Source organism: Chamaea fasciata, unplaced genomic scaffold (genome assembly GCF_029207755.1).
Source record: "Chamaea fasciata isolate MVZ Bird 193981 ecotype frontalis unplaced genomic scaffold, bChaFas1.0.hap1 SCAF_1, whole genome shotgun sequence".
NCBI classification, from domain to species: domain Eukaryota; kingdom Metazoa; phylum Chordata; class Aves; order Passeriformes; family Sylviidae; genus Chamaea; species Chamaea fasciata.
The window spans coordinates 100,935,245-100,949,763 of NW_027094086.1; the positions used below are offsets into that span (position 1 = coordinate 100,935,245).

At 38.4% G+C, this 14,519-nt stretch overlaps 1 protein-coding gene across 3 annotated transcripts in view; it reads right to left on the reverse strand.

Annotated features, from left to right (window-relative positions):
- The window catches only part of POU6F2 (POU class 6 homeobox 2), a 261,225-nt gene that overhangs the window by 13,540 nt on the left and 233,166 nt on the right, over nucleotides 1-14,519 (reverse strand). For 2 of the 3 annotated variants that reach the window (XM_066191133.1, XM_066191125.1), the window contains exon 6: nucleotides 11,011-11,217. The exons of the other annotated variant lie outside the window; for it this stretch is intronic. In XM_066191133.1, coding sequence (XP_066047230.1) covers nucleotides 11,011-11,217 — 207 coding nt within the window. The remainder of the gene's footprint in view (nucleotides 1-11,010; nucleotides 11,218-14,519) is intronic. 3 annotated transcript variants of the gene reach the window in all.

A 14,519-nucleotide genomic window follows, 5' to 3' on the forward strand; every position in this document is an offset into this window, starting at 1 on the left:
GATTCTACCCAGTAAGACACACCTAAAAAGTCTAAGGAGTATGGTAGATGCAAATGATACACTGTGATACATGAATTGACTTTCTAATTTTTTTAAAACAAATATTACAAGAGTGTAGTCTTTCTTTGTTTACTAGGGAAATGGAAAGAAACATCAATCCATTCAGCCTATAATATGCTTTCTTGTGGGGTTGAAATCTAAGAACATTCTCTGGTACTGATTTTCATATAAAACTCTCAGAAAATGTGAAGGACAGTTTCTCTACAGAAAGAAGGCACACACTGGACTTTACAGTTTTGAAATGGATCCCAGTAGTCCAGTACAGTCTTTTCAGAGCATGAGAATACAGTATTATAGGTCTGATACACTCTGGTGACTGCTGCTCATTATACCTTTATTTTATGTTGATTCTTGATATTGATCAAAAAAGATCATAAAAATATTCTAAAAAGGCTTCACTTCACTGCAGCCGTTATCTGCGTTTTCTACAAGGGAAGAGATAAAGGCCTATTTGGCCTTGCTTGATGTCAGAAATTAAAATCTATTTCGTGAATGCTAAGGAGTATGAGGTTTTCTCTTTTGATATCTAACTGAAAAAATGACTGTAGAAAAGGAGCTACATTCATTAGTAACACAAATTATATGTATTATCCTCCCAGCACACATAGAAATGTCTGATGTTAAGTAGACAACAAATTATATAAAACTGTAGATAAAGGTATCTGTTCTCATTCAAGATATCACTTTCTGTGGAATATATGTGAACTGTTTTAATTACAATATTCCTGTTAGAGTCTGTTAAGAATGAAAAAAATTTCAGCTTCTTTTTCTACCTTCTATATGGAATAATATAACAGAAAATGAAGGAAGAAGCTTTGATTTAACCTTTAATAATAATGACAATTATTTATCTGGCCAGTTTTTGTGTATTCTGACTTCCTTGTGAATTAATAAAAAAAGGATTTTTTATATCTAGGAATTTTTTTTTATCGAGTTCATTTTAAAAAATATAACTGGCACTTTATCAAGGGGATAACAGTTGAGAAGCTGATTAAAAGGCTTCCAGTTTTCAGACTTGTGGAAGGAGTGAGCACCTTTTAAAAAATTCTCCAGCAGCTGGATTTTATCTACAGAGAATTCCCAACCCAGAATGCCTACTTTTATAATATCTTCTCTTAGGGAAACATCCCGCTATAAGGGTTGGCCTCTTCTGAACACTGCAGAAGAGCCCATGCATGCCTGCCCATGCATTCTATCCACATCACATCCAGACTGCAGCTTTATGAAACAGACAGGTGTCTGGGGTCTGGGTCTGTTGTCTGAGGGAATTTCTGGCAACACTTAAGATTTCAGCCCAGGCAACGGAAGATAAATACCGTATTTAGATGAGCTAGGTGCTTTCACACTATGTGGAACAGTCTAAGAGATGTTAGTGCTTATCTTTGAGGATGGAGGAACAAATACAGCAGCTATCTTTAAAGAGAAAGATCTGCAAAATTATAGTCCAGTCAACTGAACTTCAGCCATGGGAAAGTACTGAAGAAAATAATCAAACAATTTGTAAGCACCTGCAAGAAAACAAGGCAGCGACAGACAACGTGGATTGTTAGAAACAAACTGTGTCAAACCAATCTGATCTCCCTGTAAGACAGGGTAATTGGCCTTGTGGACAGGGAAAAAGCAGTAGGTGGTTTGCCTTTACAAGTGTCTCAACACTCCCTCATGTGACATTCTTTATAGCCTAAGGAAACATAGTTTAGATAAAATTGCTGCAGAATGCCAATTTGGAAAGCAAAACTGCAGATGAGATATCTGTGGAAACAGAAGTGTGCATGCATGGTACTTCACAGAAGTCTGTCCTCACTCTGCACTACTCAATATTTTCTTAATGACCTGGATGATGGAGCAGAGAATATCTTTACTAAATTTACATGTTGATGGAGGAAATTCCAACAGGCTGGATTACAGGACTAGGAATCACAATGTTTCTGTGCTATGAACATGCTGGCTGCAAACCTGTGGTGTTGCAAAAGTGAAGTAAAGGCAGTACCTATACCAAGTCATGTGAGTGGGAGTGATGTCTGCAGTGCATGTGAAGTGCATCTTCTTTTCTACTGAGCTCTGGAAAGACCTCTGCAGAGGGGAATTCCATGTCCACAGCTAGGTGCCAGACTTCATTAAAATCTGGACCAACTAGAGTTAAATAATTAGAAGGCGTGGGAGTTAACTGAGGCTTATGAAGACACCTGTAATGAACTGGCTATGTTTCATCTAAAGGAGGGAAGACCAAGCAGGATATGATGCCTGCTTTGAATACAGGCGTAGCTAATGAAAAGAGGAGATACTTATTCCGTCTTACATTTTATAATGGAGAGAATGAGGCCTAGTTATCTGTAAGGTTCAAATTAGATGTTGGGAAAAGCTATCTAATGTGGCATGAAACACTGGCATAGATTACTGGTGGAATCTGGGTTTCTGTGACAGTAGTTAGGACCAAATTAGCTAAAAACTGGAATAGCTACTCCCCCTGAAAATAAAAGGTTGGACTGGATGATCTCTTGAACCTTGACCTTCCACCCATATTTTTTTATGATTCTACACCATTTTCAATCAGTATTTCTCAGGGAGATAGCAAATCCAACATTTTCCAGCTATGTTACAACATACAGTCACTGAACAGTTCAACTACTGAGCATATGCACAATAAAACTGAAGTGTCCAGGAAGCTCTAGAATGAGAGGGCACTCTGCATTTTTCAGCTCTGCATGCAAGGCATGCACACAGTCAGAGTCACTATGTAGCACATGCATAATATGATGGTTGAGTCTAGAAATTGTTTGAGTCTCTGCACCTGTTTTGTACTATGCATATATTTTTAAAGTAACTGGAATACTCAGAAGCTTGGCAACTTTTTTGTTGAAGGTCCAGAAATATTTAAACAAATAAAAGAAATTCTCAAAATTTAGCTGGGCGTAAAGGAATATGGCTACTGAAGTTTGGATTCACAGGAACCTTAGGTGTAACAGCAATATATAAGGGATATTTACAGGTTGGTTTCTAACCCAGTGCTTGTGAGGGAGAAGTGAGCAATGGGTTGAAGAGGCTGAAGAGTCACCTTAAGACCTGACCAAAGACTGAGGGAGGATTCCATCTTTCACTCCCTACATAATTTCCAGCACATCCTCTGCTTCACAGACATGACGGTTAAGCTGTAAATGTCCTGCTTAAAAAACAATGATAGTTATCTATGGCATGAAATTGCATTAAAATACTCTCTTTTCATCCACTATAATTTCCACTCCAGAAATAGCCTTAAGGAGAGGCAATAATTAGATTAGGAATTAGATTCTAGATGACAGAATCAATGTGAAGTTGCAATAGCTGACTTTTCCCAATTTTGGACATGTATATATGATATGAATTATATTTATGACTGTTATGCATTTTCCATCCAAAGACAGAAGGAGGCACAGAAATTACAGCAACTGTTGCTGTAAGTGCCATTCTGTGTAGGTAGATATAGTAGACAAGCCAGAGTGATGACTGTATGCAACAGTGATCAGTATCTGGAAGGAGTATGTGTATGCACACTACAGCTAGAGGGATGAAGTGGATGCAAGAAGCGAAAAATGCATCATAACACTTTATAAGAATAAACTGAAAACTGCAAAGGGCCTTATTTGTATTTCTTTTGTATGAGCTTTACATGTTGCTGGAAACACTGAAGGTAGTAATGACTGATAAATGCAGAGGTAAAAAATTAATTAGGTCTGTAAGACTGAATTTTGTTCTTAAATTATGCATGTAAGGTATTCCTATGCCTGGAATGGTTGACTGGAGTTCTGTGCTAAAGGCCTTTTGAGATCAGGGATGTTGTTCTCTGCATCCAGAAAGCTGCATATAAGTGAAAGGGTAACAAGGTATTTAGCATAAAATAAGGAAAGAGCAAGAAACTAAGTGGAAATCTAGAAAACTTTTGACAGAATATTGCCCTGTATCATAATAGAACTGCTACTTAGTTTTACAGAGAGTCTGGACAAACAGCAAGGGCAAAATATGGACTTAATGGAAAGGAGAAGAAAATAATGAGCTTAAATTGCAGTAAGGGAAGCCAGGGTCAGGCATCAGAAAGACCTTTTGAATGCTAAGGAGAGGGGCCGAGATTGCCGAGGGATGTCAGAGAACCTCCATCACTGAAGATTTTTAAGAACAAGCTAGACAAACATCTGTCAAGAATGATATAGGGACAGCTGATCCTGCCTAGGGGGAGGAGATGGACTACATGACCTCTTCAGGTCCTTTCCAGTCCTATTTTTCTGTGATTCAGTGAAAAGGAAATCCAAGAGATGAGGAAACACAACAAATTAGAGAAGACAGAAGTGAAAAAGACGAGTATAGCAAAAAGGGCAGAAGAGATGAAACTAAGAGAAGTGGTACAAAGAGCAAGAAATACATCTTCAGCAATCCCCTTTATGTTATAAAGATTTTCAGATTTTTCTGATGCCAGCTAGTTCATCCTGGGAATTATGGACATTAGCGCTTGTAAAGACTTAAGTCCATGGAAGGTCTGAAAAATAAATATCTTGATATAAAAGGCATTCCCAAACACTTTGAAATTCCTTAATAATTCCATAATGATGGCTTACAGTAATTGTAGTTTAAGTGTTTCATGCTTCTATTTTTCTTGCAAATGGAGTCCTCTGCTCTGTATACATTTCCTAAAATGTTTTCTAAAATACATTTGAGTTTGAGAAAGAGTAATGGCATGCTGAGGACACTGCATGATTCAAGAGCACCATGTCAAATGAAGTCTGTTTTCAAACCTACTCATACTGCATGAGCAGGTATGGGCTTCAAAGATGTTTTCTTAAATCTAGCAAATGGAAAGAACAAGTTGATACACATGTCCCCATCCTTCATGCCAAATCCCTTACACAGTCAACTGTGACAGAGTATTTCACAAATACTGTACCCCATCACCCTAATTTCGGTTGCTCAAAGAAATTCAAGTAACTGCACATATGAATCTGAAAAAAGGTATTCGATACTTAATAAGCGTCCTCTCTCCCAGTAGTGCATACAGTATAAAAGGTGTCTGTACACACTGCTTAGACTGACAGAATAGCTACATTTGGAAACTAATATAGAAAAAGTCCTTCGGTTCAAACTGGCTGTGTACAGACTCCGCCCAAAATGAAGACTGTGCTGTGGACATAACTGAGGGCATGATTTTGATACCATCTGCTCAAGTTCTTTCAAAGCCTTTCTATTGAATCACAACTTCTTTCAAAGCACACTGTAATTTAAGGTATTTCAACTTGCTAAATGAGGTTAGGAATATAGTTGGACTTCTGTAGAAGATTTGATTTTATATGCAAATCAGGTGCATAAGTAATTTTTCACCCCTATCAGGAAGGATATAATGTCAATATAACAACAATATTATTGACAATAAATTAATCACTAATTATAAATTATTTATCACTTAATAATGTTAATTAATAATGTAAATATTACAATAGTATTATAGTAACAGTTTGAAATGTGTAAGTGCATAATTCAAAGGTAACCCTCATATTCCTACAGTGAACAGCATTTTATGCTTTCTGTGCCTCAGCAGCTTAGAATGACAGGTAATGTAAAGACATCTTCCTATTCCCAATGGTTTGGTGAAGTTATATTGACTATTTTTGAGATATCCACCTTCTACAGGTGCTGATGCCACAAAGAAAACTGGTCAGGAAAAGATGGAAGTTACAAATCAAGTCTCGTGCTGTGGCATGGAAAGTCTGATGAAGTCCCTTGTAGTAGTATGTAGTCTAGTAATCTTGACTTCCAAAATTCTAGTAATTTATCCACAGATGAAATAGAATAATACAATGATGAGGGTAAACGAAAAGAGAAAGAAGTGAGAAAAATTGTCGCCCTTATCACTGAAAGTCATATAAAAAGCAAAAGAAAAACAAAGTCGGATTGAGACAACACAGTTTAGTGACTATATTGAAACAGAGAAAGAAGAGTGCATTTCTTATAAAACAAGACAGCATCAAAGCTATAGAAGCATTGCAGAGAGGAAATGATTGAGAGCTGGTTAGATTTTCATGGGAGAGAATAACAACGGATTGCATGGAGTTGTGATAACAAGATGCTAGACTGTTTGTGGCAGCTTGAGACTGCAGAAAGAGAACATCTAACATGAAATTTGGCAAGCAGATGTACAAGAATCACCACAGACCCATCTGAGAGGCATCTATGTCTTTTCAACATAGATGAAAATTAATCTGGAGCATGATAACCAATGACAACAAAGATGGGGAACTGAAAATGTAGAAAATGCTGCCTAGTAGCTCATTTTACTGTGTTAGAATTGGCAGAGGCCCAAAGCTGGTCATGCTCCAAGACACGATGAAGTATGAAAAATTCTGTCAGGCACTGTAGATAAAACAAGACTGAGGACAACTGGGACTACAGACCTGGTTTAATGAATCTAGTATGTAGAAAGAAAGAGCCAGGAAAAAGTGAGACGAGAACCTGCTTTGTGTGGTATACCAGAGAACAATAGAATGTTCAGAGGCTGTTTCTGTATGGGCAAGAAAATAGTTATGAAAACACCAATTATTAGGAAAGCTGATGAGGAAATTAATAAACAAGAGTGTGTTTGAACCCCAGTGATCATTGGCAGCTGGATTCTTCTCAGTCAATTTCATTCACCTTAGAATTAATTGAAAATCCTAAAATAGCTACCCCAGCCCTCTCTCATGTCAATGGAAACACTGATATGTTAAGATACCTGTTAGAGATTCAACCTATCCAAAAATTTTTCTATTTTGACATCTTAAGTTTTCCACTGGACATGCATATGTCTCCTTGTCAATGTCTATTCAGAAAATAACTTACAACAGATACCTAACTCCTCTATGACTAAGTTAAGCAAGGGGAATACTTTCCTAAATTTTATAAGACTGCAGTTCATGGTTCAAGTTCTGCTGGTCTTAAGGTTGTGTTGCTAGTGAAATGAAAGAACACCTTGAAACAAATTTTTCAAATCTGATAATAAATGACAATGCAAATAAGTTTTTACAACAAATTCATCTGTTCTCAAAAACAATGTGCCTTTAGCCATGCAACCTACATTTTGACAAAATTCCTCTTGAGAGGCATGGAGGAAGTGCAGAAGTAAAAGATACAAGGTAGTCTATTATGGGACACAAAGAACTTATAAAGCAAGAAACATAAAATTAGAAAATGATTTTATTATTTCTTTTTCAAGAAAGTAGACTACAAGTAGAGAGCAAAGGATTTATACCAAATTTTTGAATTGTTTTACCAACCATAAAGAGAATATTGTCAATAATGTTAAAGTGGAATCTGCAGAAAGAACACATGAATTTCTTTGGTTAGTATACACTACCATGAAAAACTAAAAAATCCTGTTTAAAGCATGCCAGGGGAGTATTTTGACAGGTAGTGTATCAGTGCAAAGTGATTCACATCAAAAGGAACCATTTTAGTGAAACACATGATAATAATCAGGGAAGCAAAAATCTCTTATGGTGGATACATCTGCTCATTAAGTAAAATTGTTCCATGAACAGAGATAGAAAAAAGCAGGATGTTAGGCTGTATTGAGATAATGGAAGAAACTAATGCTGAAAATAATATCATGTTATGTAAAACAGGCATGCATCCTCCCTGTGACCACAGCATTCATTTCTGAACAAAAAATCTTGAAGAGATTAGTGTGGAAATGGCTAGGAGATGAACAGCAAAAATTATTAAAGGCAAAGAAAAACATGTCTATGAACAGATATTAAAAAGGATACAGAATAAAACAGGAGTGAAAACAAATGCCTGCTTTAGAAAGCCAATGCAATTTCTAGGAGAATTCTTGGTGTGTGCACAGACGCTCCTTAGTTTAGCAAAATAGTAAAATACCTGTAGTTTTATCTATTTGGTGTCATTTGAAGAAGAACAAAATCTACTGTGGGTAGTTTAAAGAACACAAATCAAAACCATCTATCTATATTTAAATGCAGGAAGAACAGGAGTACATCAGACTTGCTTGTGTATGTTGAAAAGCAATCTATTTACAGTGCAGGAAAAGAAACACTGCTTTACACTACATGTAAGTATTCTATGAACTCATTTCCATTAAGAGACTTTGAGGTTTTAATCTGTCAAGTCTGAAAAAGTTGTATGAATAAATAACGCATACAGACTACCTAAGTAAAGCTGACTAACAACAATATCTCAGGCATTTAAGTCTTCAGTCATCAGGGAAAAAGTAAGCACTAGAATGCATTACTTAGCAAGTGGAACAGTTTACAAAGTTTCAATTATTGTGACTCAGCTAACAAGCAGTAGCTCACTATCACTGCCCTTTTTCTTCTGCAGTACTTAGTTTCCAAGGAAGTGACAAGTTGAAAGTTAAACTGGGATTATCTGTAACTGAAACATTTTACTACATTATTTATTTCCTGCATATATTTCTTCAAGGCATGCTAAAAACTTTCCCCAAACTTGTGTTGTAATCTTTCCCCCTGCTGAAGCTTCTTTCATCAAGTTATAAGTCACCAAATCCTGTGGCACCATTTCCAAAAACATTTTGAATTCCTGCTGAATCCTCTGATTTTAAGTACTCACTCAGTTTTTTTAAAAATTATATTTTAAACCTCATGACTTAGGATGCCATTATTAGCCAAATGCTACAGTTAGTCTGTCTCTACCCAGGCAATAAAATAAATCCAGGATCTTCTTAAACTTTGAGCAAATCTATTCACTTTCCAAATGATACAACAGTTTGTACAGTACTAGCTCAGTTGTTTTTCACTGTCCATCAGCATTATTCCTATGAGGAATCTAGCTCTCATACATCTTTTGTGCTTCCACTGAAATTCATGGTAAAATTTTCTCTGACTTCTTTCAGTAAAACCAGAAGAGCCAGTAGAGGGAGCACAAGTACATAGAAATAATTCTCTGTGGTTTCTATAAAAATTATAACCTGCACTATTTTTTCATATAGTATTTGCACTACATTTTTCCCCTCCCTGATCAAAAATACTATATTGAATAAACTCCAAGAAAGGCTTATTCAAGGCAAGGAGACCGTGTTGTTTGGTGGCCCTTCTTGCAACCCCTGGGACCTCAGGACTCCATGAAAGAAAGAGGCAGAGGCTGAACCCTGTGAAAATAGTATTGGCAAAATAGTGTTTTCCACCTCCATAGCGCTGCTGGGCAGAACAGCTAAATGGAGAGCATCTTTGGCTCTTGGACACACCCAGTTCTCTGCAGACTGATATTTCTGCCAGCTGATCTCTGCACATGAGCATGCAGGTTGGATGAACAAGTACAGCATGAACAAGTCCAGCAGTACAGCATGATGTTGCTAAACAGTGCTTTCTACCTTGCACCCCGATCATTCAGAAGCTGCAGCTTTCAGAGTTTGTCCCTTTATGTGAGCCCACTGCCACGAGCTGTGCAGAAAATGTTACACCTCTGTGCCTATCCTGCCCACTGACACTACTGGCAGACATTGCCTGGAAGAGGTTGCTTTGATGCAGGACTCAGAAGGTGAATTGCTCTGCATGTGAGAATGTCTCAGGCAATAATACAGGTCCTTTATCTTCCCATTTACGTCTACATTTCATGAGTTTCAAAAAGGATCTCAGGATTGCTATGATTTTTGAGTGCTTCCCCCACAATGGAGGAAAAGATCTAATCCCTTCAGGGGACTGGCTCAAAAAAAAAACCCCAATCCCACACACACTCTGGAAACCAAATGTGAACTGCTGAGTTTCATATGTCATTGTCAGGCTTTCCTGTGGTGGAGAACATGGAGCTTGCCCTCAGATCCATTCAGCTTTGTTTGAAACTGTGTGTGCAAAAACCATTGCATTTGGCAGTAGTGCAAGTACACTTCCATTAAAGAAAATAGGGTTAGATAAATGACAAGTGCTTTGGAAAATGCCCATGCTAGATACTATAGAGGATAGGATGTGAAAAAAAAGCAGGTAACCAATGTGATGTGAAATGTTTCAGAATAAACAAAAAAGTGATGTTAGTGATCCATTGGTTCTTTTCTTCTAAATTAAAAAAAAAAAAAAAAAAAAGAAAAAAAAAGAAAAAAAAAAGGACAAAATCATCAGTTTGGAGTTCAGGTGGCCTGGGATACTCAGCAACAAACAAGAAGCTGCTTCCTGTTCCTATGCCTGGAGGTATCAGTAGGAATGGCAAACAAGCACTACCAGCAGTAGGAATGCTAAGCTGAATATTTAAGTGAGGGACATTTTTGTAAGTACCTCTTTGGTAATCACATCTGATGTATTTTCTGTCCTCAATTTCCCCTCTTTCAGAGAAGAGGTTGGACTACAATTCCTTGCCCTACAGCTGTAGGCAAATCTAATGGATTTGACTCGAGTGCTATAAGAAGTGCTACAGAAGTGTTTTTGGACCTCAGTGTGGTCACTGGATCCATCCTTAAGTCTGTCAGTTACCCGCAACTTACACTGAATAATAATTTCCACAGAATATTTTCTGTCTATGACATTATCGACAATCATATCTGATTTTCCAGTGAGGAAATCTAATAATATTTTATATTTTTCCTTGTTTTCCTTGCATGTTCCCAATCATTTCAAGCCCTGGTCTACCAGGTGACCACTAACTAAGGAACTGAACTTTAAAGGCCAGATGGGCCATATGGGTCTTCTCTGGCTCATATTCCTATCGCATTTTCATTGTAGAAAACATCTCAGTTGGTCCTACACTGACCTTGAAAAGAAAATAATAAATGGATAATCCTTGAATGTATAAAAAAAAATTACATAATATGATATTATTAATTACTACATTTGTAGTATGCAGCAATACCCTATGCAGGACAGAATCAATTTCTGTTACTAAAAATGGTAAAGGAGTGGGGGTTTTTAGAGAGTCCATGAGAGTGTCTGTGAGGAGCAGAAAATTTCTGTGTGTCTGTTTCTATAATCATTCAGGCTACATACAATTTACCTGCTGGCCTGGTTTGAGCGGCGATAGTGTTATTCCCTGGGTATTGATCACTGGGAGTATCTGGTTGCCGATGACAGTGGCGATGATCTGACCCTGGGCATTGGTCAATAACTGTGGTGTTATCGGCTGCACCTGAAGCCCCTGAGCTCCACCTGCCGCCTGGCTGGACGGGACTGGATTAGGCATCAGTGGGATTGTTCCAATAATCTGGAAGAAACAACACAGGGAGAATGCATGCATGCCACATATCCTTGCCACATGTAATTCCTTACATTCTGCATTTTGAATCAAACTTAGGTGATAAAAGCACAGGGAGATTGGTAAGACAGGCTGAGGATGGGATGCAGTCATTCCTTTACTGGGGTGATGCGGACTTTCCAATTCATTTGTCACATCACATATCACCTGTACAATTTACCACTGTCAACTGTCATCTGCAGCAAATCTGCTGTGGCTTAAGAGTGTATGAAACAAATGTTGGGCCACACTCTGGGCCCTGGATCATGGTTTGTTTCCACTATTCATCTCAACACAGAGTGAAACAGATAAAAGTATCAGTCTTTTTGTCTTGCTTTCCACATCATCCATATAATGTTACTAATGGGGCTTATGTAATTTTACTTGATTTTCTGGTACGCTAGATGACCACCTATTACTTCAATGTGATCTTAGGAAGATACAAAGGGATACTGGTACCTTTCAGGGTATGCCTTATTAAGATACGTTCATAAAAATGCAGCTGGTTTTGGACGACAACTGTGAAGTACAACACAACAGGAGGGTTGATGTCAGATAAAATATATTAGCTAACATTTCTGGGGCAAGCAGTTGCAGAAAGAGACACTTGTGACATGTCAGACTTGAGAATACAGTGACTTTCTAAAATGTGAATGTGCCTGTAAAACTAATATTAGGATGAGATGTCAAACAGATGTTGAAAAAAACCTTGTCAGTCAACAAGCTGCTAGGCTGGAGAAAGTTGTGCTGTTGCAAAATTCTTTTTACAAACATTAGAGAATCTGGAATAAACTTCTGATGAAACTTGGGCCTAAACCTGAACTTTCTCTTTCATTTTTATTTTTTTTTTTTTTTTCAAACAGCAACAAATGAAGCTGGAGTCAAAGGATTGTTGCAACAGGAAAAAATAAAACAGAAAAAGCATAGCTCATCTCTATTTTCTTCACCTTCTCCTCTCTATCGTAGCCTCCCTGGAAACATCTACCCCATTATAAGACTTCCAGTCTGCGCTTTCCAGAAACCTTGCTTCTTCCTCTTTATCCTCAGCAATCACCCCACTGCGTTGTCCATCTTGACTCTCCCTAGTATGACCCCAATTGTCCTGTGTACCTGACCACATATGGACCTACTGGGATGCTGAGAAGGAGAGTGGATTATGACTGTGTTTTCCTTCTTTTTCCTCAGTGGAGATAGAAACAGGGTAGTTTTCCAGTCTGTCTGCTGGTTCTCATTCCATTTGGGAGCTTAGTCATCTTTTTAGATCTCTTTGTTTCTGACAAATTTTACAGAAATTAATCAGCTGATTCAAAGCCATTAAGTAGGTATGGAGAGCAGAATGGATGGAAAAAGAAAAAGTATACATAGCTCTAGACACAGAGTAGTTTCCTCATGAAAACGGGCTGAAGTGTTTCTAATGAAATTCAAAAACAAGTTTGTTCCCCCCAAAAATACAAAACAAAACATATAACATTCCTATTGATTTCAACAATTAATTTATATTATATCAATGGAACCCATCCAATACAGGATAAAATTAGCTCTAAAATAACTGTTTAGTGAAAACATCAGTTAGCTTTTTGGGCAGACCACTAAGTTGCTTTGTGTGCGTGCAAAAGTAGAACAACACTAGATCTCTCGCTACAGATATAAAATGAACACAGGTGTGAAATGGGTGGTGAAGAGTAACAGAGATATGTGAAGAGCTCTGCCTACTGAAATCACCAGAAGTGACATACAACCTCCAAAAATCCGTTCTTAAAAAAGCATAACACAAAGACATCCAAGTAATTCAGGCATAGCTGGAGGGGCAGGTGGCTCTTATCACCCTCTCCCATTATTAGGCTAAGATTTAACTGCATTGAGTGTCTTGGTTTGGGAAGACAGGTATTTGCCAGGGAAAGCTGGAGTTTCCCTTGGAATGGAGAATGTACCCCCCCCCCCCCCCCCCCTTCCCCAATTATAAATTTGCACTTAGAGGCTTTCAGGCAAAGATTTGGGGATAGGAATAACAGTTCTTTACTAGCATGTATAATGAAGGAAACAAAAACAACAACTACAGCATTAATAACAAAACAGTACCAAGAACCTTGAGGGCTTTGCTTCACAAAAACCCAGGGCAGTTTGGTCTTGGTGCCCCTGCAGGACCCTCAGAGTGCTAGGCTTGGAACAGTGGAGAGTCCCGGGCTGGTAACTGGAATGGCAGGATGTCCTGGCAGGGCAGGGCAGGGTGCAGAGTCACACTGTAGCAAAAAGAGTAGCGCTGGCGGGGCAGGGCTGGCCCAGCTCCAGCAGGACAGGTAGAGGAGCTCAGAATTCCAAGGCACACGACCGGATGATGGTAGATTTCCCTAGACTGGACTTTCTGGTGACAGTGAACTCCTCCCGCAGCAAGCAGCAGCCTGGCTGTCCTCTCTCTCTGAATGCTGAAAGCAAGAAGAACCAACCTGCCTCCAGCCCTGTTCTTTACCTGCCCCAAAACTCACATTATCTCCCCCTCTGAGCTTTCAGCCACCTCTTTGTTTTGGTCAAGTACCCTTAAGCACCTAGTACTTAGTCTCCTAGTAACTTCTGGGGTAGAAAAATTCTTAACAGAAAAAAAGGAACAAACCTAACCCCAACACTGAAGGACAGGATCCTAATGAGTGGGCGCTCCTTCAGCAGTCACACCCAGTGATCTGCCTCTAGGTAGACTCAACCATGAAGTACTGGGTGACAACCTAAACTGACTCCTGGAGCAAGAGGAGTGCACTTTGTTGGCTATGGCAGCTCAGGTAATAAGTGATGGGTGCTGAAGTCATCATCAGTTTACCAAACTTGCCCAGTTAGAAGGCCTTGGCATGGGAAGACCAGAGAACCATAAAGCAAAGCAGGACAGATCTCCTGTGGGAGAACCTGATAAAATGGCAAGCCCAGCTACTAAACCATAGGAGCTGTGTGTATCCAGTCTGTTCAAAAGACTGTAAAGATACAATTTAAGTTCTTAATGCATTGCTAAAAGGTAGACAGATCAATAAAGATTATTACCCCCATTTTACGGAGCATGAAAGGGAAGCACAGTGAAGCATATTCAGAGTTAGCCTTCTAAGCTGAAATTTCCTGAGAGTTACTCTTTGCAGATCACAATGCTTTTATTTTATTTTATTTAAGGTGTCCCTAGATGAATGGCAACTGCTTTCCTGTTCATGTGAGAAGATGACTGTTCACTGAGGAGAGAGGCATTTATTTACATCATTATCTGATTTCAGATTGTTTTCTAAAGTCAGACTTTCAGC